Below are 23,996 nucleotides of genomic sequence, written 5' to 3'. Positions count from 1 at the left end.
AGCCTGGGTGGCTCAGTGGGTTAAGCCGCTGCCTTCGGCTCAGGTCATGATCCCAGGGTCCTGGGATCGAGTCCCGCATCGGGCTCTCTGCTCAGCGGGGAGCCTGCTTCCTCCTCTCTCTCTCTCTGCCTGCCTCTCTGCCTACTTGTGATCTCTCTCTGTCAAATAAATAAATAAATTCTTTAAAAAAAAAAAAAAAGAAACTGACAATAGATATTTATTGAATGCTTACTCTGTACTCAACAGGATGTCATGTCCGGGCATGTAAGCAAAATAAGGCGTGGCCCTTGCTTTCAAGAACTTACCATCTAGTAAGAGATGCAACATACATGCAGAGAAGATGGGAAAGCCGTATGTATAATAGATTGTAGAACCACGCTGTTTGTGGAGTTTCAACTACACACAAAGCAATTCATCTGCGTGTTTGGTTCCATTCTATCTCTCATTAACCCCATGCAGGAGAAAATGTTGATGAGTGAAATGAAACTCAGAGAAGTTTGGAGGGCTTGTAGGGAGGCAATATACACAAGACCTGGGACTTTGATTCCAGTTGTCTGAGTTCAGAGCCTGTTCTCTTGCCTCTCTCCAACCCCCCCAGCCCCTATAGGCCACAGCTACCTGCCACCAGTGTGAGCTTCCAGGGTGGTATGTGCACAGTTGGGTTTTACCATCGATCCATGCCCCTTTCTTCTAAGATTTCTGCTTCTACCCAGGCACAGACTTTCTAGCACACATCTGTTTTTCTTTTTAATCTTAAGCAAAAACAGTCGTAGTTGAGGGATTCAAGGCCATCGTGAACTGAGTGTTAAGTTTAGTGTTTCTTGCCTCACTATGATCCAAAACAATTTTACAAATATCGACTTGAGTTTAGACTCTACTAGGGGCAAAATTAGCAACCCCAATAGGGAAGCCTTCTTCTTCAGTGAAGGTACTAGTGCTGTCTGAATTTTCAGCAGGTGGGTGATGAAGCATCTTGCCTTTTCTATTTGATGGTTTCCCCCCAGGAAAAGGTCTGGAAGATGTCCATGCCAACTCCATGGGGCTGGCTGGTGGTATTTCTCTGCAATCCACATCGCAATGATTGTCTGTGAAGCTTGCAGGGAGGGGCAGAGCAGCAGCCAAATGCTCAAAGGTACCAAATTTAGGGGCAGCTGGAGCATTTCTCTGCAATAAGAGGAGATTGTGACCAGGTGCTGTGAAGGGCGGAAGCTCTTATTTTACTGTAGACTCAAGCATTGCTTGAGATGTGTTGCTTTTCAAAAGCAGTTGAAGGGCCATTTGACAGAAGGAATGGTTGGATTACCCACTGTCTGGATCCATTGTAGCCCTCGGATCTTCAGGCAGGTGCATTTAAGAAAGGTCAAGCCTAGATTTTTCTCTCCTTCTTCAATAATCGTTCTCTTTATTTCAACACTCTCTTTGTCTGCCTTTAGAAGATTCCAAGCAGATACTTTTGTTCTGTTTTTCTTGTAATTTGTAGACACACACCCACTGTCTCTCTCCCTTTCTCATTTCCTTCCAGATCCAAAAGTGGCTTGAGGCCCTGAGTCCATACTTTTATGGTTTTAACTCTGCAGGCCCTCATCCTGGGCTTGCTTAATCTTTTTTTTTTTTTTTTCCTATTCCTCAATGTATAAATGCAGCAAGTGTAATAATGTCACTATTCATCAGCAAGAGATGGAGGACATAGAGGGCTGCATTTTTAGAGCTTTGGCACAATTGGTGCAGCTGTAGAAAATGACAGGTATGACAGCTTTCTCTGCCGTACACTCTGCTCAGTGCAATGTCCTGCATGGGCATCTGTGGCTGGTCTTCTTCCAGTCAACTACACATGAACCTTTTCATCATTAAAGAAAATGCATTGCCGATCCATGTAAGCTGCCCAACCTGGATGATCTCTATTAAAATAGAACAGGCTTGCTCTCTCTTTAAGAAGAAATTTCTCCAAGGAGCAGAATGTAGACAGACTTGTAGACTGAGAAGGGCACTGGCCTCATCAATGAAATGATAAACAAGCATCTCTACTAGGCTTTGTCTGTCTGTCTGTCTTGATGCTGCCAGGATATTGCATAGGTCAGGCCATGGGCTGTCCATGGGGATCACGTGTGTGAGGAGTTCCTGATGGGAGGAGAAGGCCATTCCCACAAAGGCTGAAGGCTGATGGCCCCTGGCTAGAGGGCTCATGGATGGAAGTGAGGGCAGTATTAAGGCAGAAGGACAGAGGGCTTTCAGAGTTCAGAGATGTTTGGAGTTGGGGAGTTGGAAGAGCTCAATCCAGAAGGCTTAGGTCAGCAAAGATTGTTTATCTTTGTATATCTGGCAGTATGGGAGGAGATGATGCTTGGTTTAGGAGCTTAGTGTATCTCAAGAATTCAGGGAAAAAGTGAGAGGTGGGCCACCTGAGTGGCTCTGTTAGTTGAGCATTCCACTCTTGATTTTGGCTCAAACCAGGATCTCAGGGTCATGGGATTGGGCCCCGTGTTGGGCTCCACACCCACTGTGGAGTCAACTTGAGACCCTCTCCCTCCTTCTCTTTCTGCACCTGTCCCAGCTTGCTCGCTCTCTCTCTCTCTCTCAAACAGGTAAATAAATCTTAAAAAAAAAAAAAAAAAGAAAAAAAAGAAAAGAAAAAGAAAGAAGGTTAGTTGAGAGGATTTCAAGGTTTGGACAGAGCACTTTCAACTCTTTCTGTCTCTCCATCCCCTTGCTGACCTGCGACTATTTCCCTCTGATAAGTGGCCCTCACCAGCTGTACATGCCTGGATTGGGAAGAGTTGAGTTGGAAGGGATCCCTACTTCCCATTTAATCATACAGTCAGTTACCTTCCTGAGAGACATGAAATACCATGGTGTGTTTGAGGTGTCATTTTGCAGAACTATGTTGAGGGCCATCTCTGCAAAACAGGGAGGCTGTTGATGGAATTTCCTACCTCAGTCTTCTACTGACTCCCCAACAACCAGGGCATTCTGAGGGAGCAATTATGCTTGCTTTTACCTCTTTTTTTTTTTTTTAACTGGGGAGAATTGTTTCCTCTGCATTGTTGTGGAGACTCAATAAATGAGACAGATAGATGGGGACAGGTATGAGGAGGTGACAGTAGTTGGCTGCCAAGTTACTTTTGCGATCCATCTCTGCAGAAGCCGGCAGTAATGCCGGGGAGGCTCAGCAAGACTGATATCCAGCAGTGACAGTTTGGACATCTAAACATGACCTTGGATGTGCCCAAACCACAGCTGAAGCTATGGCAGCTTTTCAGTGTAGTATATCACAGGGGCCGCATAACCGGGCTGGAAATTGGCTGCGTTCGGAGCATTAGTGTATCTGCAAATGAACATCTCTGGCCCTGGAAGCGCAGTGCAGAGCTGTGAGACGACGTCGTTGCAGTCAGTTTCCAATAATTAGGCACTCCCAGGAAGCCCAGGACCGTCCTTTTGGATTCATCAGGAGGCTGAGATGCCCCCACTGTGGGCATCAGAAACAATTATCCAAGCCATGCAGAGGTTGTGGATCAGAATTTCCTATGCCACAGCTGGCCATTCACCTGGTGTCTGGGTCCATTTTAGCTGCTGGAGGAGCAAATAGCCGGGCCTCAGCTCTGGCTTCCCAGAACTTATTGGTTACAAGGAAGTTCTCTCCTGTAAAGTCATGGAAAACTATTTCAAACAAGGCTCATTTCCTAGTGCCCACTCACTCTGCAGCCCTCATCTGATTTAGACATCAGAAACCAGATGTCTAAATTAATGGACTTCAAAATGTGGTCTCCAGGCCAGGGAGGGGCCAGCAATCCATACTTTATCAGGGCTTCCAGGTAATTCTGACGCACCCTGAATTTAAATGTTGGAGGGCATTTGGGAGGGCTTATAAGGACCTTGAAGAACACTGAATTGGAAACAAAATAAAATAAAACTGGGCCTGAATCCTGACTCTGCAACTTAATACCACAGCGATTCTGATCAATTCAAGTATTCTTTCAATTTGGATATTTTTTAAACGTGACTTAACCCCATCTGTAAGTTGGCATTAATAAGTGAACCCACCACATTTTTGAGATATAGTCTATGTAATAGGCTTGTGTTGTACCAGGCATACAAGAAGATGCTTTCAATAAATATTAGTCATGAATATGAATTTCACAGTTTCTCTGCTTGGGTCGAAACAAAATTTATTTTTCCAAGTATTTATTTATTGATTTTAGAGGGGAGGGGGGAGAGAAGGTGTGCAGGAGAGCTGGGGGCGGGCAAAGAGAGGGAGAGAGAATCTTAAGCAGGCTCTGAGCAGATCCTGACATGGGGCTCAGTCTCAGGACCCTGAGATTACGTCCTGAGTTGAAATCAAGAGTGGGATACTCAGCTGACTGAGCCATCCAGGAGTTGCCAAGTACAATTTAGAGCAGGGGATATCCTTAAGGTAATTAAGACAAATAACATCCCAGGTGTGTTACTAGTAAAATATGCTGGGGAGTGTGTTGTTCTTCAGGAATTTCAAACCACTCTGGTTCCAAGTCCACACTCCAGGTAAGGCAGCCTGCGATGACAAACATCAGGGACGTCTGTGAGGAACCTAAGAGAAGGGATGGCCTCACGTGCCTCCTCTGTTGGCTGTACTTCTCTACCTCTCATTTACTGACAGCATTCTGGGTATAGTCCTCAAAGCCAGAGGCAGTCTTGAAATATGTTCTAGACCAGCCCAAACTTCACATGTATTCTAGTTATCTAGAGATCTTACTAAAGTGAATATTCTAATTCATTGCATATGAGGTAGGGCCAGAGTTTCTGCATTTCTACCAGGCTCCCATGGGATGGTGATCTGCTGGTTTTCTGACCACACTTCTACATAGTGAGCTGCTAGCTCAGTGCTTCCCCATCCTAATATTCATATGTTTCATACTCAAGATTTATGCTAAGGAATGGTCTAGAGCCAGCAGCACTGGTGTCACTTGAGAGCTTATTGAAAGTGTGGACTCTCGGGATCCACACCAGACCTATCAAATCAGGACATGCATTGTATTAAGATTCCCAAGAATCACTGTAAGCACAATAAACTGCAAGGTCTACTTAGGGTATGTTCACTCAGGTATTATACACACAGACTCTGCACTCAGAAGGACCCTGCACATGGTTAAGTGCTCTGCTCTCAGGATCTTGAAATGAGCTCTGCCTTTTCATTTTATACTGAGCTCTGCCTTTTCATTTTATACTGAGCCCCCCAAATTATGTAGCTGATCTCAGACACACAACTCTGTGCCAGTGTTTTTCAAACTTTGGTAGGTCTATGACCCAACTGGGGTATTGTTAGAAATTCGTATTTCCAGATACCCAAAGACTGAATCAGTAGGGTAGGAGGTGAAACTAAACCCCTGTAACAAACCCTTCATGCGATTCTGACGCAAGTGGCCCATTCCCTTGATCTTTTCCTAGTGAAGTCATTTCCATCCTGCATTGTCTGGGAAACACAATGAATAGCACAGAGCTTGCTGGACACCAGAGCAAAGGTGTTTCTGGTGGAGCAGCTTTCCCTACAGGAATTCTCAGCAAGGCTCCCCATGTGTGCCTGAGTGGCCCTGCAGTGATCCTGTAACATTTACAGAAGTGTAAGCGGAAAGAAGGTGCAGTACAGGAAATCTCATCTCAAGAGGGACCACCCGGGAAGCTGGTGTGCTCAGCAGCAGTTCTTAGGTTTTTTATGGTCATAGACCATTTTGAGAATTCAGCAGGGACAGGTGTCCCTCCCCAGGGAAAAATCTCCCTTTGCACATTCTGAGGAGCACACAGGTCCAGGAATCAGCCAGATGTCCTGGCTGAGATGCCTGTCACTTCCCAGCTCTCTAACCTGGGCAATTCCTCAGAGCATTCCAAATGGTGGAGTCCTGATCTTTAAAGTAGAGAATGGGTAAGATAATCTACTTCACAGATTGGCTGCAAGAATCAAAAGAAACGGTGTGGATATAAAAGTATTTTGTACACTGCAAAAGAATATATAAATTTGAGGTATCATTATACATACTGAGCTACATTGCTATTTCCAGCATTGTAGTTAGGATCAGGACACTGTGTTTGTGAATTTCCCCTAAGGCCATAGAACATACTTGGTGTACTGAGAGAGGGAAATGAATACAGACAGAGAGATGTGATTAGGACTTGGCGAGAGAAGCTGGGAGATTTGAAAATATAAGGAAAGAGAAGGGAGCTTCCACAATTTGGGGACTCCAGATGCAAAAATAAAAAAGACGAAATCTATTTTTATACGTGCAAACAGTTTTGAGATTTTGGAAAATGCCTTTAGTCTCGCAGTAATTGAACATTTCTGCCCCTGGGTGTAATGAAGATAAATAGCAATGGTGGTGGTCCATATTTAGTTTTGACTTCAGAAGCCTTCTGTTAGAATCCGCTATTCTGAGATAATGTTTAGTAGTTAAAATCTGGGTCTCTCTGATGTAGCACATATTATCTCTGTGGCTTGGGAGAAATATTTAGTTTCTTTGTTCTTCTATTCCTTCTACCAACAGAACCTTGCTCATAGGGTTGTTATAAGTACTGGATGACTTAGTACTCCCCAAATACCTACAGCATGGGAATCCTTGTGCAAAGGGAGAGCTGATGGCTCCCCGAGGGTCTAGCCATTCTGGGTATGGAAGATGCCTTCAACTGTAACTACCAAATAGTTATGACTACGGAATTGGTACTTTGCCCAGCTGGTTTTCAGTGCTCAGTGCTGAACTTCTCAGGACCCAGAAGACTCAGATAGCCAGTGCTCTGAGGCTATAATTGCACAAGATCTCTGCTGCCCATTTCCAGAAAGTGCCACTCATAACAATAAGACAGGGAATGTTATGTGTGTATACTGGGGGAAGGGGGTGGACCGGTGAAGACAGGGCATGGTGAAAAGTCATCCTAGCATTGCTAAGAAGACCTGACTCTGATTGCCTCCACTTCCTTTCTGGTGCCTGGACTCACCCGTCTGTTTTTCCCTCCAGGTGCACAATTGACAACCGGGTCACCCGGGTGGCCTGGCTAAACCGTAGCACCATCCTCTACGCTGGGAATGACAAATGGTGCCTAGACCCACGTGTGGTCCTCCTGAGCAACACCCAGACCCAGTACAGCATCGAGATCCAGAACGTGGATGTATATGACGAGGGCCCGTACACCTGCTCTGTGCAGACAGACAACCACCCAAAGACCTCCAGGGTCCACCTCATTGTGCAAGGTAGGCGGGGTTTGGCTGCACGGTCTGGGCAGTGGCTGGGAGAACCCATGTCCGACACTTTTTCTGTGATCCTCGGCAGAGATGAGTTCTGTTTGTTCCATCTGGACAGGACAACAGAACAACTAATTGTCATTCTGCCATTTGAAGCTGAATTTTGACATAAGTTTTCCTGTTGAATAGAACTAGGATTTTCTTTTTTGGTTTTGTTCCAATAATATATTTTCTCAGAAAATTATCTTCTAATTATTGCTTTCCTTGGCTTTTTTCTCCTCTTTAGATTTTCTTTTTTTTTTCTTTCTTTCTTTCTTTTTTTTTAAGGTTCTATCCAGTTCTAAGCTTGCTTTATTTTAAGATCTGTGTTTTAGCTCTTCTGGCACTACACACACGCCATACCCTCCCACAGGCTTCAAAGAAAGCAGAGCCCGTCACAGATGCTCTAAACGCCCACCTGGGACACGCCCTTAACAGCCACCCCCACTGTCTCCTGCTTGCTTGCGTCTCTCATCTCTCAGCGCTGGGTTTCTCCCTTTTAATAACCTGTGTCTGATTCTCCATGTTTGCTGACACCCTGGGTTCCTGCCCCCTCTTTCTGCACCCCTCAACCCCAGCTTTTGAGGCCTATATACTGGGTTTGGTTTTGCATCTCCCTGGGTTCTGCCCTCTCTCTCCCTGTTTCTCAGGCCCTGGGTGTGGTGCTCGCCTGTTTCCCACAAAGAAGAACTGGCCCCAGAAGATTCACACAGCACTTTACCATGGTGGACATAGGGCCAGAATGAGACTTGGTCGCTTTCGGGCTGTGAGACCTGAATCAACTTACTGACTAGGCTTCAGGGTATCCTTCTGTAAAGCAGAGTCACTGATGTGATGAGCTTGCTAAATTTTATCTGATATTTAGAAGTGGGTCTGGCACCTATAGAGCTGTATACATGTTAACCACCAATATTTTTTTAAATACTGATACTACTTTTTAGCTTTTTAAAATTCTTTTATAGTGGACCACTAGCTCATTTTATTATCTCAGAAGCTTAGGCTCAGAGTAGTGGAGCCTGCCTTTTCTGCTGGGGTCTATTTCCCAGCCTGATCCCTAGTTCCCTTCATCCAGCTGATGGGCATCTAGGGCCAGAAGCTCCTCCAGCAGAGGTTCCTTCAGCCACCACTCCTCATCAGGGCAGCCAAAGAAAGGGGAAGAGATTGTCAGATGCTTGGCTAGAGAAACAAGAGCAGGAAAGTGGCTGGAGAAGGAAGAACACAAAGGAGCTGGGGGAATTCGGGAACGTGATCTGTGAGAAGGGAAGAGAATGTACATCCCAGGTTTGGATATGTGCTGGGGAAGGGCAGGCTAGGTGAGCGGGGATGAGACTCAGCACAACATGAGAACTGTGGCCTTCGCTCTAAGCAGGGACCACAGGGACCTCTGTGCCCCTCAGTGCTGGTCCAGAGCTTGGCCACACCGTGTGGTTCTTATTTCTTTTTCTCACTCCTCTGAATGGCTATTATGACTTTTCCTATTAATTCGTCCTATAAATAAATATATTTCAAACTCCTGGATGCAAACAAAATTTTTTAAAGGAGATGAAATTGCATGGAAGTTATGACCATATTACAAACAGCAGAATAAGTATCATTCCCTAAGACTTTTGTTTCAGGGTGGATATGTTTTTTATGTAAAATACATTTTGGGGGGGGGGGGCTTGGGTGGCTTGGTCAGTTAAGCTTCCGACTCTCGAGCTCAGCTCAGGTCTTGATCTCAGCATCATGAGTTCAAGCCCCTCATTGGGCTCCATGCTAAGCATGGGGCCTACTTAAAAAAAATTTAAAAATCAATCAATTGGTCAAAACCTTTTTTATGATGGATAGTTGACTGAAACATAATTTGAGGGCCACATCTGATGAGGAGGTCTGACAACTGCTCCAGTGGCACTATCTGTATTCTCTACGAGGGGGTGCTTCTGAAGCCATCCCCCATGCTCCTTTCATGCCCTGACCTGCACACACTATTGAGAGCACGATACCCTGCACTGACAAAGAAAATTTAACAAACACACACTAGTACGACATTCACTTTAGCAAGCCAGGAACTTTCTGGAACTGGAGTATGGAAGAAAGAGTGGAAAATACCGAAACTTCCCTGAAAATAAGGACCGTGTTTTTGTCTTTTTTTTTTTTCTTTAAGCCCTCCCCTCCCAACACATACAGCTACACACCCACACATTCCTGCCCTAAGTACCTGGGAGAGTGCCTGATCCAAAGTGCACATTTAATAAATGCTTATTGAAGCAAATGGCTGGAATTATAGTCCAGAGGTCTTAGACAGCATCCAGAGGGGAAGCGGAGTGCATATGGGGTAGAGACCTGGGAGGGGCACAGCGAGGAGGTCTACATCAATCTTCGCTCATGTCCAGGCTAATGGAAAATGTCTAATCCCCAGCTAGGTGTTTACATTTGTGACTTGGCTAGGTGGCCTCTTAGCATGACACGCCACCTCAAGTATTGGAATCTCATCTTGGGCTAATTTTCGAATGCTGATGGGTGTATTGATCTGGAAACAAGCTAGGTTAAAAAAGGCACTGGTCTTGTACACAGACTCAGCCCAAGCTAATCCGCTGTCGATATGCCTGGGCTGAGCATTATTGACACTTTAATGAATAGTGGACCATAGCTTTTCAGAGCCAACCTGTCCCCCTTCTTAAAAACAATCAGACAAACTAAATAGAGCTAGACTCCCCCATCTCTGTATTGGAAAGAGGATACATCACCATCCAGCATTTAAAAAAAAAAGAATATATTTATCTTGGGATCATTTATTATACTGAACATAAACCCTAATTCCCCTAGCAGGAGCTGACTGTCTGGATTTTGTTGAAGTTGCTATTCAACCCTGAACACAATGCTGCTGGAATGAAAGTCAGATGTATTAAGTTTTCAAAATGGCATTACAGTCATTAAATACTCACAGCCATATATACTCACACTGCACGTGCACACACACACACACACACACACACACACACACACACTAGCAGCAGCAGAAAGAACTAAACCAACTGTCTGCCTCTGAGTATGTATATTTATATATATGTGGTCAGCTTCACATACAAGTAAACCTACACAGAAGGAAGGTAATCACACTTCCATAGTATCATGTGAGCTGCTTCAGGGAGAGAGTATCTTTCCTCTTGTTATCAACATACCCTTTGTCCCCACTAGTTCTTTGTTCTGGGTCTTCTCCATGGTTGTCACTGAGTATGTTTAGTTCTCGCGGGCAGCTGTGATGCCGCCTCTGCAGGTGTCTGAGAATCAGACCTTTGGCCCTTTGTGCATGCCCTTAGTACTCCTTCCTTCCTCCATAGGGGTTATAATTGCTGACAAACAACTCTGGCTACAGAACTTTGGCCAATCGCTTAGCACATGGAGATGAATAAAAAGCTGCCTGCAAAGAATTAGTTCCCATTTGTGTGGAGATGGACTTCTATAATGTTTGCCCAAGCCATGACCAAGAATTCATTTTCTGGAAGTATAGCTACTATTGGCTAAATCCTTCTAGGGCACCCATCAGGAAAAACCAGCAATGTGGGTCCTCTTACCTGCATGTCCTCTGATTATACATTTTAACAGATTCAGAAAAGACTTGACAGTAATCAGGCTGGTCTTTTTATGTGGCAGTGCTTCTGAGCATGGGTGGGTCCCCGAGCTCAAGCCCAGGATGAAGGGCTAGGGGTCTTTCCTTGGTTCATGGTTTCCAGAGCTTCTGCTATACACATCATCTCCTGTCCTTCCAATCCTCAGGACAATCTTTCACTGGTGGTAAGTTCTCGATGTGCTTTTTTTTTTTTTTAAGTTATCTCTGGGGCTACCTAAATTCTCCTAAATCTTCCCCAGGCTGAGGGGGGTGGGACCGGTTTCCAAAGGTCCTGGCAGGGCTGGTGATGTGGCTAGAACATAGACTGGGTTGGCCTAGCCTGGGCTGCAGAGGAGTGCTCCTGCAGTGGGCACTGTAGGGGCTGGAGGAGCAGCTAGTAAGTGACACCATGGGGAGTACCAGGTGAAGTAAGTGTGAGTGTCAAACCACAGAGATCTCAGTCTCTGTGGCCCAGAATGTTAGACCAGCCTTCCAGAAGAAGGTGACAGTTCTTCCGATTTGCGTTGTTCAGGGTCAACATGGAGGGAAGAGCAGGCTTCTGGCTACGGGCACTGAGCCCAGGTGATTACATGGAGTGAGTCTTCCAGATAAGCCAGGAGTAAGGGACAGCTTTAAAGAAGAGATTGGCTCTGGGGGCAGTGTGGGAAGAGGAAGAGGGAAAAGGCATCAGCAGGGGCTGGTGGGCAAGGGGAAAGGTACAAGAGAACTGAGTGAGGTACCTACTCACCACAATGGCTATTGAAAATTAGATGGGCTAAAAACAAATAAAATTTAAAATGTACTTCCTCAGTTGCACTAGCTACATGCTTCTGTAGCCATGTATGACCAGTGGCTACTCTATTAGCCAGGAGAGAAATAGAATATTCTCTTGTCTTAGAAAGTTCTTTTGGGGGATGCCTGGGTGGCTCAGTTGTTAAGCGTCTGCCTTCAGCTCAAGCCGTGATCCCAGGGTCCTGGGATTGAGTCTCGCATTGGGCTCCCTGTTCTGTGAGGAGCCTGCTCGTCCCTCTCCCACTCCCTTTGCTGTGTCTCTTGTTGTCAAACAAACAAACAAACAAACAAATAAATAAAATCTTGAAAGAAAGAAAGAAAGTTAGTTTTGGGCAATGGGCCAGTACATGTGAAAGCAAGAATGGGTTTCATTAATGTAAGGGGTTAGGTGTGGTATGGAAAAGAGAATGGGGTTTTGGAGACAAGACAGAAATAAGAAAAGACGGAGGTCTTTTAAAGACAAGAGAAGGGTACTACAAAGGTGGCGGACTGGAGTTCTTCTGTTAGCTAAGGCAGAGAAGAAAAACCAGAGTCTGAAGTTGTATCCAAAGGAAAACAGAATTTGGAGGTTGGTTAAATATGGGTGTGGAGTGGGGAGGGAGCACACCAGGACCTTGAGGACTCTAGAACAAGGTGGTACTAACTCGTCAAAAGCCTCGTGTTCTAAAGCATTGTGTGATGGCTTCATGAAGAACCTCAGATCTCTGGACTTCTTAATTGTTAGATGCCTTGAATACTCCACACAGAAGGAGTTGGTGAACATTAAGAAATACCACTCACATATTTTCACGCCCACTTAGGCAGCCAGAACACCATCTTTTAGGCCAGCGTGAGGGAGGTCCATTTTAGATTTATTGAAATTTGGGTCTAATGATTTCCATCCCTTTGACCTCAGGGTGTTCTGCTCTGTGAGTGTAATTAATAAGTGGCTGCTTCTGGAGTCCAGCTGCATATTTTAACCCTATTCCTCTCTTGATCCTGGTGCTCCTCAGGGTATCTAAAGTGGCTAAGCATTTGGAAGAGAAAGTCTCGTGGAGAGCTCAGAGACAATAAAACACCTTGTGGGATTGAATTGTTTGCTAAGTTAAGGGGATCGTGAAAGCCCTCTCAAAGCTTTCACTGTCTTGCAGGCGCCCTTGTGTGACAGTTGAGCACAGCTTCCCTGGTGGTCCACAGAACATTAGCGAAGGGCCTTCTCATCCAGGTGCAGAGGCCTGAGCGCTGTACTTGAGGGGTTTTAATCTCACTCAGACACATGTTGGCATGATAGCGGATGTTAGCCCACAGTGCTCCTAAGACATGGATATTAGTGTAATAGCAATAATAAAAAATAATAATAATTAACAGAGCTTTTGGTCTCTAGCACTTTTTCCAGGTTCTATCTAGGTCTCTCTTTTGTCACTGGAGTATCTAATCACCCCCTCCCTTTTGTTTGGTGTAAATGAGTTTTCCAGTTTCTTCCTAAGCAGAATTAATCTGAAAATCCCTGCTATTGTTTGATAGTTAATTACCTGTCTCGTGGAGTCAAACAGCTCTGAAGCTCATGAAAGGGAGGAGATGCTAATGCCTCTGGAATGGGGCAGGAAGGAGAGAAAGAAGCCAGGATTCTGCTGTCATTCCCTGCCTTAGAGGAATTCCAGAGAGAAAGGGCCTAGGCCAGGGAGAGAGTCAGCACGGGCAGGTGACTTGCAAACAATGGAGCTTTGGCTGTACCAGCCCTTCATTTACCTTTCATTGTCTTCGTCTTCCAAGCCCTTTCTTCTTACCCGCCTGATCTGTATAATCGTGTTGCTTTCCAATCCTGAATAATTAATTGACCTTGTCAAACTAAACTCATTATTATGATTAAGGGAACAGGAACAATAACTTTTAATTTCTGGACACCTATGCCCCATAGAACCCCTCCCCCACTCTGAACCTGTACAAGAGGAAATTTGAAGCACAACATATCAAAGGGAAAAATGTGCTCTAATCCTTACGTGGAGAGCAAAGATTTCTGTCTCTGCAGACACATCACCTAGAAAGCAATGTGCCCTCCTAGCGCTACAAGGCTCCCGTAGTGTTGAGAAGACCTTTGTACTGACTAATTTCCATTCAAGCCACAGCTTGCTGAGCCTGTAGTAGAGGGAAGTGTCACCATTCGGTTCTAAATCAACAGAAGTCACCTTCTGAGTACATCTGTGCTCTTCGGGCTTCCATAGTCTGTGTGACAGTAGGTCACATTTACCATCCCAAACTGCTTTCCAAATCATCTTTCCTCTTCCTGCCCTGCTCAAGAAATAGATGAACGTGCACATTCGGTCTGATCGTAAGACTGTGCATCTGAATTCAACAGAACTTTCAAAAAGTCAGGAAATTAAATCCCACTACAAAATTAGAGTGATCCTCAAACACCCTGGAGAATGACAAGGAAGTAGGGCATTTTACCTGAAATTGATTTACAGAATTTAGACAGCATGCAAATGAAGCATTTCAGTTCTAACTGGCGAGTTTTTAAATTTCTTCGTTTAGTTCCTGACAATGGAGGGGTTGAAGAGTCTCTTAGACTAAAGGAATCTGAGAAAATTGCTGTAATGAAAGTCACAGTGGTTTAATAATGGCATTTTCTCTGCCTTCTGGGGCATCTGGGAGGGTCCCTCATATTTTGGAAGCCAGTTTGGAAGACTTGACCTCTGGCTCCCGTGCTTCCTGGTCACAACAGTAAATAACAACAGGGTGGCCCTGGCCGAGCCCTTCCTACCACTTATGGCTCTAAGGAAACAAAGTTTGGGTGGCCCGACCCTATTGCTTCACCAAAAACACTCACAGGAGTCAGGCAACATCCCTCCAGGTTAGCAGTTAGGGCTCCCAAAGGAAGGTCTTTAAGCAACCACGGAATTCTTATCCCTGAGGTGTTTTTCCTCAGGGAGTCTGAGTCGCCTCTGATTGGGATAACATAGTGGCTCTGATTCCTCCTGGGTCTTGTGTACCCCTGAGGCCTCCAAATAAGACCTGCTGCCCTTTTATTTGGGGGAAAGTGCAAATGTCAGATCCTGAATAAGTTGCCCTTCCAAGATGCATTCCTATAGATTCTTATTCCCATATCAGAAGCTCCCTGTAGTTTATCTGAGCGGAACTTGAAACAGACAGTGTTAATTAAGGATGACACAATGTCTCTTTATGGCCTCAAGACCCACTGGTATGGATCTGACTAATCCCAGAATATGTTTACAAAAGCCCTCTTACAACATCCCTAGAGGTTTCAGTAGGTCTCCCCTGTAGGTTGTGTATTAAGTGTTAGAAAGGCCAGCACTATGGATAGAGGAGCTTAGATACTCAAAAGACTTAAAAAGCTTCTGATAATTCTTTTTATTTTAATTTTTCTTAGACTTGATTTATTTATTTGAGAGAGACAGAGATAGTGAGAGAGAGCAAGAGCCACAAGCTGGGAGGAAAGGGAGAAAGAGGCTTCCGGCTGAGCAGGGAGCCCAAGGTGGGGTTCCACCCCAGGACCTGACCTGAGCCAAAGGCAGACACTTGATAGATTGAGTCACCTCGGCACCCCAAAAAGCCCCTGATAATTCTTCTGGAGTTTGTTTGTTTGTTTGTTTTTTTGTTTTGCTAAAATTGAAATGCCCTGCTTTTAGGGCATGGGGTGAAGTTGGTGACTATGTGTCGAAGTCCATTTGCTGTCAGATTGAGAAATCTCAACTGAAAACTTTCCATTCCATCAAACAGTATTTTGAAATTAGGCACTGGGGACACAAAGACCCAGATAGAGTTCCTGTCCCATCTAGCAGAAGGCATTCATATACTTACAAATAGCTCTCTTATAAGGTAACGTCTTGGGTTAGGATTCTCCTATATATAACTATTCCTAATACACTGAAAGGGAAGCAAAACTGCATGGTTACATTTCACCAACACCCTCAAGAGTGAATAGGAATTTTTAGGTCTGGAGAGAAGCATCCTGGCAGCAGTGACAGGTACAAAGCTTGGCATTCTGAGGATGTATGATATGTTGGAGGAAAAGTAACAACACTAAGGTAGTAACAGGACAGGGTTCCTCTGGTGAAGTCATTGAGTGTATGGCCAGAAAGATAGTCTGCACATAGGTAGTAGATGGCCTGTGAGCCCTGGAAAGGTGCACAATGAAAAGTGGTAGGACTTGGAGTCCTGCAGATTTTCAAAATGGGCTCAGTTTTCCTTGATGTTTGTAAGAACATCACATCTCTTCCTCAAGGAAAGTTCCATTAGGTTGTTCTGGCAAAGGACAAATATCTAGAAGTTTATCAGTAGAATAGAAAATGACAAGTGCCAGGGTCAAGAAACCTTGGTAGGAAGAGGGAATTATTGGAAGGAAAGAATATATCCAACCCCAACTTACTCTATGTCCCTTGCATGGTAAAGATTGCCAAAGACTTTTCTCCCACGAGGTCAGATTTTAAAACCTTAAAATGTATGTTTTTTAAAACCTTAAAATGTATGTTTTATAACCATTGCATATTCTTTTTCCATAGTAAAGATAGATTAGCTACATTTCCCTGTACACCAGCAAAAAAAGTACATGACCCTGGGGGCTCATTGTTCTGTCATCATGGTGATTGTACCAGAGAGAGCAAAGATGCTGGGAAGGATCACAGTGAGCAGGAAAGGGCCCATACCCTTAGGAACTGGAGACTGGCCTGTTGCCAGCTGCACCTTCTCACTGGTACCCAAGATCCCACCACATGCAGATGAAGGAGTCTCAGAGGTTCTGATGTTTCCAGGGTAATTTAGGCTCTAAGGTGTCAGCTCTTGGCATGTAATCATAAGACTTCATTTCCTGTTGAATATCTTCTATGGTAAATTAATGTCTAACATTGGTAAAAATCTAATTGGCTTCTGCTGGAGGTAGACTCAGTGGTGAAATGCTACTGGAGTTGCCAGAGCACAATATTTTTCTTTTGAGAGATCTTCATTTAAAGTTATTTGAGAAAGAATTTATTGATTTAAAATTAGGACAGTTTAATTTGGTGGCATGTTTTCTTTATGTCTCAATTATATATTCATGTCTTTGTGGTAAACTCAGCTGGTGGGGGGATTAAGAATTCAAAATAGAGGATTTTCACTTGGCAAATAGTGCTTTCTACTGTGATTAATTGGGAGTCTGCACAATGAACCCAGTGTTGGCTCCGTTGGGGATTGAATAGCTTAATAGGAAGAAGGAAATTTCAGAATTTAGGAGTCCTGAATTCCAGTCTGAATAAGTACCTGGAATAATGACCCACTTCTTTAATCTATTTCCAACTAGATGTATTTTATAGGAATGTTTGAATATATCGCATAATCCAGTTTGGAGAAAGTTACCAAATAAAAGGATGTCAAATGCTCTTGCATGTTAAAATCCTTCATTTTTGTAATTATTTATCAATAGTAAATGTTGCCAGGTTCTTCTGTCCATTTGTCTTGTTTTGACTCCTTTAGGCAGACACATTTCTCTGTTCTGGCTGTGTACTTATATTCTGCTGCTGGTGTGGGTCCTCATTCCCAAGAACCTGTCTGGATTGTATTCCCTTTCTCCATCCTGGTTCTGTCCTTTGACTCTAGTGTTTCTGGTTTTCTGACCTTCTGGCCTGGTGATGTTCCTCCACTCTCTAGCTCTCATCCCCTTTGTTCCCATAATTCAGATTGGATTTGTTTTATGGTGGTCTTATAATGCTCCAAAACTGGAACTTAAAGGAGGAATTGTCATGCTAACCCTGCTCTGCACCTAAGGATCCAAGCTAGCCATGTCCTTTCTTACTCCCCTAAAAAAGGGAGATCAGACATTTTGTTTTTCTTTTTTTCCCTTTCACACACATGTAGACCACCAGGTGTGTAGAACCAAAATATAGGTTGGGATAGATACAAATACGAAGGAGACCAGTCCCTCCCATCAGGATATATATGGGGGTGAGGGCAGCAATTAAAGTTTGAAAAGGGGGGCTACTGGGACAGAGCCATTGACCAGAATGCAAGGATTAAGGGCCAGGTGCCTCCTAAACTTGGGAGAAAGGTATGGATGTGGGAAGGCCACACAAAGAGAAGACTTTAGAAATGAATGGTTTAGTATTTCAGATCCTGGCTATTAAAATGATCATAAAATAGCTAGTCTGCACACACCCACTCTCCTCATCACTCACTTTGTCTCTATTCATAGCCAGAGTGATAGTTTCAGACCTGAATCTGATGGGACCTCAAAGACTTAACCTAAGAGAGCCGGTTCCTTATTATGGCCTACAGGGCCCAAGGATGAGCACCCTCTCCACTCCTGGTTCACACTGTGCTCCTGACTCCCCATGCTCATTTGATTTTATTTCACTCTTCTTGTTCTTTCTGGTCATGGGCCCTTTCTACATTCCCTCACCTCTGCCTTGCATCTTCTTCCTCTTTCTGTTCACTGAATCCTGTTTATTCTTCAATCATGAACTTCAACGTCAATTCCTTAGGGATGCTGTCTCAGACCTGCCTGTCTTGCATTAGTACCTCTCCTTCCCCAGGATTCAGAGCCATGTTATTCTTTGTGTTTCTCGACACAGTAATAATTTGACATTTGTTTGTATGATCACTTGGTTATGTCTGTTTTGCCAGTGGACTGTGAGCCCCCTGAGGGCAAGAGGCCCATCTGCTTTTGCAGTCTGTCCCCAATATCTGGAATGTAGTAGGGGCACATGGGCTACTGATTGGATAACAAAGAAATTGTAAAGCTTCTTTTAAAAAAATCATTAAGCAAAATGATTCATTGTGTGTTGGGACTGGCTATGGTATGCTGAATAACAGCCACTCAAATACATTAGATTCTAATCCTTGGAATTGTAAATGTCACTTTATATGATGATATCTTTGCAGGTTTGGGGAAGTTAAGTGTTTGAGATGGGGAGATTATCCTGGATTAGGCAGGTAGGCTTTAAATATAGCCACATGTATACTTATAAGAGGGAAGCCAAGGGAGATTTGATACACATGCAGAAGAGAAAGCAATGTGAAGAGGCACCAAAGAGAGTCAGAGTCGCTGTCCTTGAAAACTGGAAGGATGTGGCTATGATCCAAGGAATGTTAGCAGCTACCAGAAGCTTAAAGAGATGAAGAACATGTTCTCTAAAGCATCCAGAGGAAGCATGGCCCTGCTGGCATCTTTACAGATTCTGTCATTCCTTTGATCTGTACCCCCAGTTGGTTGGCAACTCACAGTATAATCCAAAGTCCCTATTGTGTCCTAAAAGTTTCTACAGTGTGTGGCACTTAGTGTCTCTCTGCCGCCCTTCTTAAAACTCTTTCTTTCTTAACCTGTCTTTTTGATGTTCTTAGAATCCCCAAGAGGGCAACCCTCTCTGGGCTTTATAGCTCTCTCTGCTGATACCCCATGCCAGGTGTTCCTTGGTGCTCTCGTCCAAAAACTCACTGTACAGGAGAGGTCTCTCTCATCACCTATAGGACATAGAGCTCGCAACTCCCCAGGGACTCCCTAGGACATTTCTGGTATGGTTGCCTTTATAACATAGATCATCTATCACATTGCATATATTTACATGTTTAAGAGTTGCCTGTGTTTCACCCCAAGAGAACGCGAGCTCCATGGGAATGGAGATTTGACCTGCTTTGTTCACTGTTTTATCCAAGTGCCTAGAACAGGGTTTGGCACATAGCAGAAACAAAATATGTAAATGCAGAATAACATATATGAATGAAAAGTTGAAAACTAGGGCTTTCTATTAAGTGAACCTGATTTATTATTATTATTATTATTATTAATCCCAGCATGTATTGTGTTTCTTTGCTTGAGTGTGGAAATGTGAAATTTTCTGTTACTTCTATCAAAATGATCCTCAGGCTTAAGCTAAGTTTAGTGGGATGGCTTTTCTTAGCAAGGTAAAGAGGAGTCTCATGCTCCAAAAGGAAGGAATAACACACAAAGGCAAGGAATCAAGAGACCTGAGTATGGTTTGTGCTAAATAGAAGGCTGCAGAGAAAGCATGAGTTGTGGGGAAGTAACCCCAATTGTCCCTCTGAGAAGAAGACCAACTCTATGCCAACACAAGAAGTTCAGATTTCACTGTGGAGGGGAGGGGGAATCACAGGAAAGTTTGAAGCAAGGAAATTACATGAGTTCTAGTTTAGAATGACTTTTGGCATCAGAATGGGGAATGGATCAGAGGGATAGTTTTGAGGCAGGACACTGGTAGAGAATGAGAAAGTGGTTTATGCCATGTTATCCTGTGTCCCTGACCTAGAGAAAGTCCCTCTCTTCTTGAGTAACTAGACAAAGAACATTTTAGGGGAGCTGGTGGAAGCTGGATGGGTATGTATGCACAGTAAGAGTGATCTGGGCTCAGTTTTCTGGATGGTCCTATTCCAGACACATGTATTCTTCTCAGTCTGTGGTTTGTTAAGGTTGAAAGTAAAGGGAACTTAATATTTTCATCTTTGTTAAAGCTTTGGGTTCCCATATTTACAAATAAGGGGAAAAAAAGATTGTGCCATGTTTTATTTCAGTTTGGAATTCTGAGAATATGTCTTTCAGCTTTACTGAAATGAAATCAGATCCACCAAAGAGGAGATAAGGTATACACCAGCCTACGACAGAAGGGTAAAGCTTAAAATAAGATAGGAGAGAATCAAGCACCAGGAGGGCTTTTTAAACAGAAAAAGATATTTAGGAATAGAATAGCAGGTTCAGAGAAGAAGAAAACATAAGTTACCAAAAACTGACTGTCAGCCCACCCAGATGTCTGTCTCAGAAGCTCATGAGAATCTTTCTAGGGAAAAAAAAAATAAAAAAGTAATAAGAATGTTGACTCTCTCTAGACCAATTGGACCTGAACAGCGTAGGTGCAGGTGTGGGTGAAGAGCCTTGTGTAGCTGGGTTTGGGAGTTACAAGTCAGGGCACAGTGAACTAAGAGCCAGAGACAACTGAAAGTCAAATTGAAAACTTTTTTTAAATATAAAATTCTGAATTATGTGTATACTCCTTAGTAGAAATTGTGTAAAATCAGATGAGTGGGCTTGTTCAATGCTTCTAATTACAGTGTGCCTTTTCTCTTCCCTGACCTTGTTGCTATATTGTTATTCAAATGAAAAGTAGGAAACAGACAGAAAGAAGAGCCATTCACCTAAGTAGGTCAATACAGTCTTACCCCATATTTCCCTACTTTGTTTTAAAATAGTTTCTAGGAGCATCTGCGTGGCTCAGCCGATTAAGTACCTGACACTTGATGTCAGCTCAGGTCCTGATCTCAGGGTTGTGAGTTTGAGTCCTGCCTACTTAAAAAAATAAATAAATAAATCTAAAGAGTTTTTAGATTGTCATCCTTCATTGCTATATCTTAAGACATCTGCAGCCCTCCCTTTTCTCTCTTTAGGCAATATTCAGTCTGTTCAGTACTCAGTAAAGACATATTCAACCTTCTTATGGAGCTCAGATGGCTATTTTTCCCGAAGCCAGGATCCATGGGACCTAGAATCAAGTGGTGGAAATGGCAGTGACCCTGCTCACATCACTCCTAGTGGCCAACCAGCAAAATGTTTGCCACCTGCTCTTCAACTTCAAGATCCACTGGTCTAGAGACCTTAGTTCCAAAGGGAGGAATGCTTCCAACAGGAGACACAACAATGATTCCATTGAACTGGAGGTTGAGACCACTACCTGGCCACTCTGGGCTCCTCATGCCTCTGAATCAACAGGCAAAGAGGAGAGTTATGGTGCTGATTGGGGTTATTGATCCTGACTACCAAGGGAAATTCAAAATGGACGGTATGTTGAGAATCCAGGAGATCCCTGAGGGCATATCGTAGTATCATCATGGTCTGTGGCTAAGCTAAGGGAAAACCAACAACCCAATGTAGGCATGACTAAGAGAGTGCAGAGAGCAGACTTTTCAGGAATAACAGTGTGGTTATCCTGCCAGGTTAAGAACCATGATGAGCTGATATGGGGCTGATGGTAAAGGGAATGCAGAACAGTTAGTAGAAGAAGGTAGTTATAAATAGTATCTATTGGGCACCTGGGTGGCTCAGATGGTTGAGTGACTGCCTTCAGCTCAGGTCATGATCCTGGAGTCCCGGGATCGAGTCCCACATCGGGCTTCCTGCTTGGCAGGGAGTCGGCTTCTCCCTCTGACTCTCCCTCTTCTCATGCTCTCTCTCTCATTCTCTATCTCAAATAAATAAATAAAATCTTGAAAAAAATAAATAGCATCTATAAGCACATGGATAGTTACAGACATGGGGACTTTGTCTTGAGGTTTTCGATAACTTCTCTCTGTTTTGTGAAGAACACTTTTGTGTTATGTGTACGTATATTAAGCAAACATCTTTGTTTTCTTTCCTCTCTTATTCCCCTATCATGTAATGTAAGGTGTATTGACTTTTTTTGTGAATTTTACATCATAGTGTTTAAGTTACTGGATAACAGGAGAAAAGCAAACATCACTCAAAGCCTTTACCTCCTTTTCTAGGAAAGGATTAGTACATTCTCAGTGGTATGCAGGAGAGTTGTATCATGCTAAGTGGATTATAACCTTTTTATTTTCTTCATTTGGAGATTAGGTATAATCTAAGGAGTTGGTATGGGTGCCAATTTAGCTAGGGATGGGCTTTTTTTTTTTGTCAAGTTTTCATGTATTTTATTATTTCTTTTTTTAAAATTTTTTATTTCTTTTCAGCATAACAGTATTAATTGTTTTTGCACCACACCCAGTGCTTTTTGATTGTTAATTTTATGTGTCAACTTGACTGGGCAAAGGGATGCCCAGCTAGCCGGGAAGACATCATTCCTGGGTGTGTCTGTGAGGGTGTGTCCAGAAAAGATCAGGATTTGAATCAGGAGAGTGAGTAAAACAGATTTCCCTCACCAATGCAGATGCATATCTTCCAGTCCCTTGAGGGTCTGACTATAACAAAAAGCCAGAGGAAGGGCAAGTTTGCTTTTTGCTTGAGCTAGCATATTCATCTCCTGCCATCAGACATTTGCACCCTCCATAATTGCATAAGACATTTTCTAATATATATATATATATATATATATATATATATATATATATATATATATTAATCTCCTATTAGCTCTTTTCCTCTGGAGAGCTCTGACTAATACAGATGACAAGTGAGTTTTTTTAATGCTAAAAATCTTCCTCAGATTTAGAATAAGTGCAGCCGTATAGACGCTAGCATAATACTGGGAAAGTTAGCCAAGTGTAGCCTATGGCATGCAGAGGAGCAGGAAGCCCACTGGCCTGGCAAGTGAAGGTAAGCTGAAATGGAGTCAGTGCTTTTTCACCCACAAAACACACAGTACCTCTTGCCTCACCTTTCAGTTCAGACCCTGCATGAAGAAAGAGGCATTGATCACATAAAATCTTTTTCCTGCATTCATTCCGTATTCAAATACCTACTGAGTTCCTTCTATGAGCCACATATCATGCTAATTCTGTGAGGGTAGAACACAAATACCAGATACTTATCTACAAAGAAATAATATTCTAGTGGTTGACAAGATAAATAATAGTCTTCTATTGCTATTCAAGGAGTAGGTAGTTCATTGCAATATAGACAGAGAATGAGGGCAAGAACCAAGGTAGTACCAGCCACTTAGAGAGGGTCTTATGAATGAGAACTAAAAGGGAGGTATCCTTCCAAAAGACACCTCTTCCTAGTTGAGAGCTGAATAGGATTAGTTAGGTAAAGTAGGGAAGGTGAACTGTTCCAGACAAGTAACAGCATATATCAAAGGCCAGAAGATGAATGGGTTTATGGACCATTCAGAGAAGCTGAAAGCATCCTGCAGGCAGACCATTAGAGGAGGGGATGGAGGGGTCTGTGGTGAAACCCAAGAGGTGGGCGGGAGCCAGATCAGAGCATAGGAATTTTTCTTAATGGCAAAATGGGCCCAAATTAAGAGTGGACCCTATTCAGGAGGATTGCTCATTGGAGGTCAGCTTTGAAAAGAGTGTATTTGGGAGCAAGGCCAAGGCAAAAAGGCTCTCCATGGTCTGTCATCCTTATCCAGACTCTTCTTTATCCATGCCTACCCAGAGCTGCCCTGAATTAACAGGAGGCAATGTCAAAAGCAATCTCACAGCCTATATTTTAACTTTGATCAGGGTTTCAGTTGTGCTTGGATCTTCCAACTTGGTTTCAGTGAGCAGCTGTCCAGATCCAGAGAGTTAGTGTTGACGTGGCTTCCTTTTCGGCGATAGGTGGTTCTTTGCCATTTCCCATCTGTCTCTCAGAGGCAGTCTTTCATTCGATCATGCCAGCAACTTCTTTTTTATTACTACAGGTACTTTTTGTTGTCCTCAGCCTGGTGTGTGTGTGTGTGTGTGTGTGTGTGTGTGGTGTTTAATATTTTTTCATTTCTTTTCACCTTTGTTCTGTTTTAC

General features: G+C 43.5%; 1 protein-coding gene across 8 annotated transcripts in view; it reads left to right on the top strand.

The window, feature by feature from the left end:
* Window positions 1–23,996, top strand: part of NTM (neurotrimin) — a 932,320-nt gene that overhangs the window by 749,248 nt on the left and 159,076 nt on the right. For all 8 annotated transcript variants that reach the window (XM_059413613.1, XM_059413659.1, XM_059413668.1 and 5 more), the window contains one exon: window positions 6,975–7,207. In XM_059413613.1, coding sequence (XP_059269596.1) covers window positions 6,975–7,207 — 233 coding nt within the window. The remainder of the gene's footprint in view (window positions 1–6,974; window positions 7,208–23,996) is intronic.

Source organism: Mustela nigripes, chromosome 1, assembly GCF_022355385.1.
Source record: "Mustela nigripes isolate SB6536 chromosome 1, MUSNIG.SB6536, whole genome shotgun sequence".
In the NCBI taxonomy this organism is placed as follows: domain Eukaryota; kingdom Metazoa; phylum Chordata; class Mammalia; order Carnivora; family Mustelidae; genus Mustela; species Mustela nigripes.
This window is presented reverse-complemented; position numbering and strand designations above follow the sequence as displayed.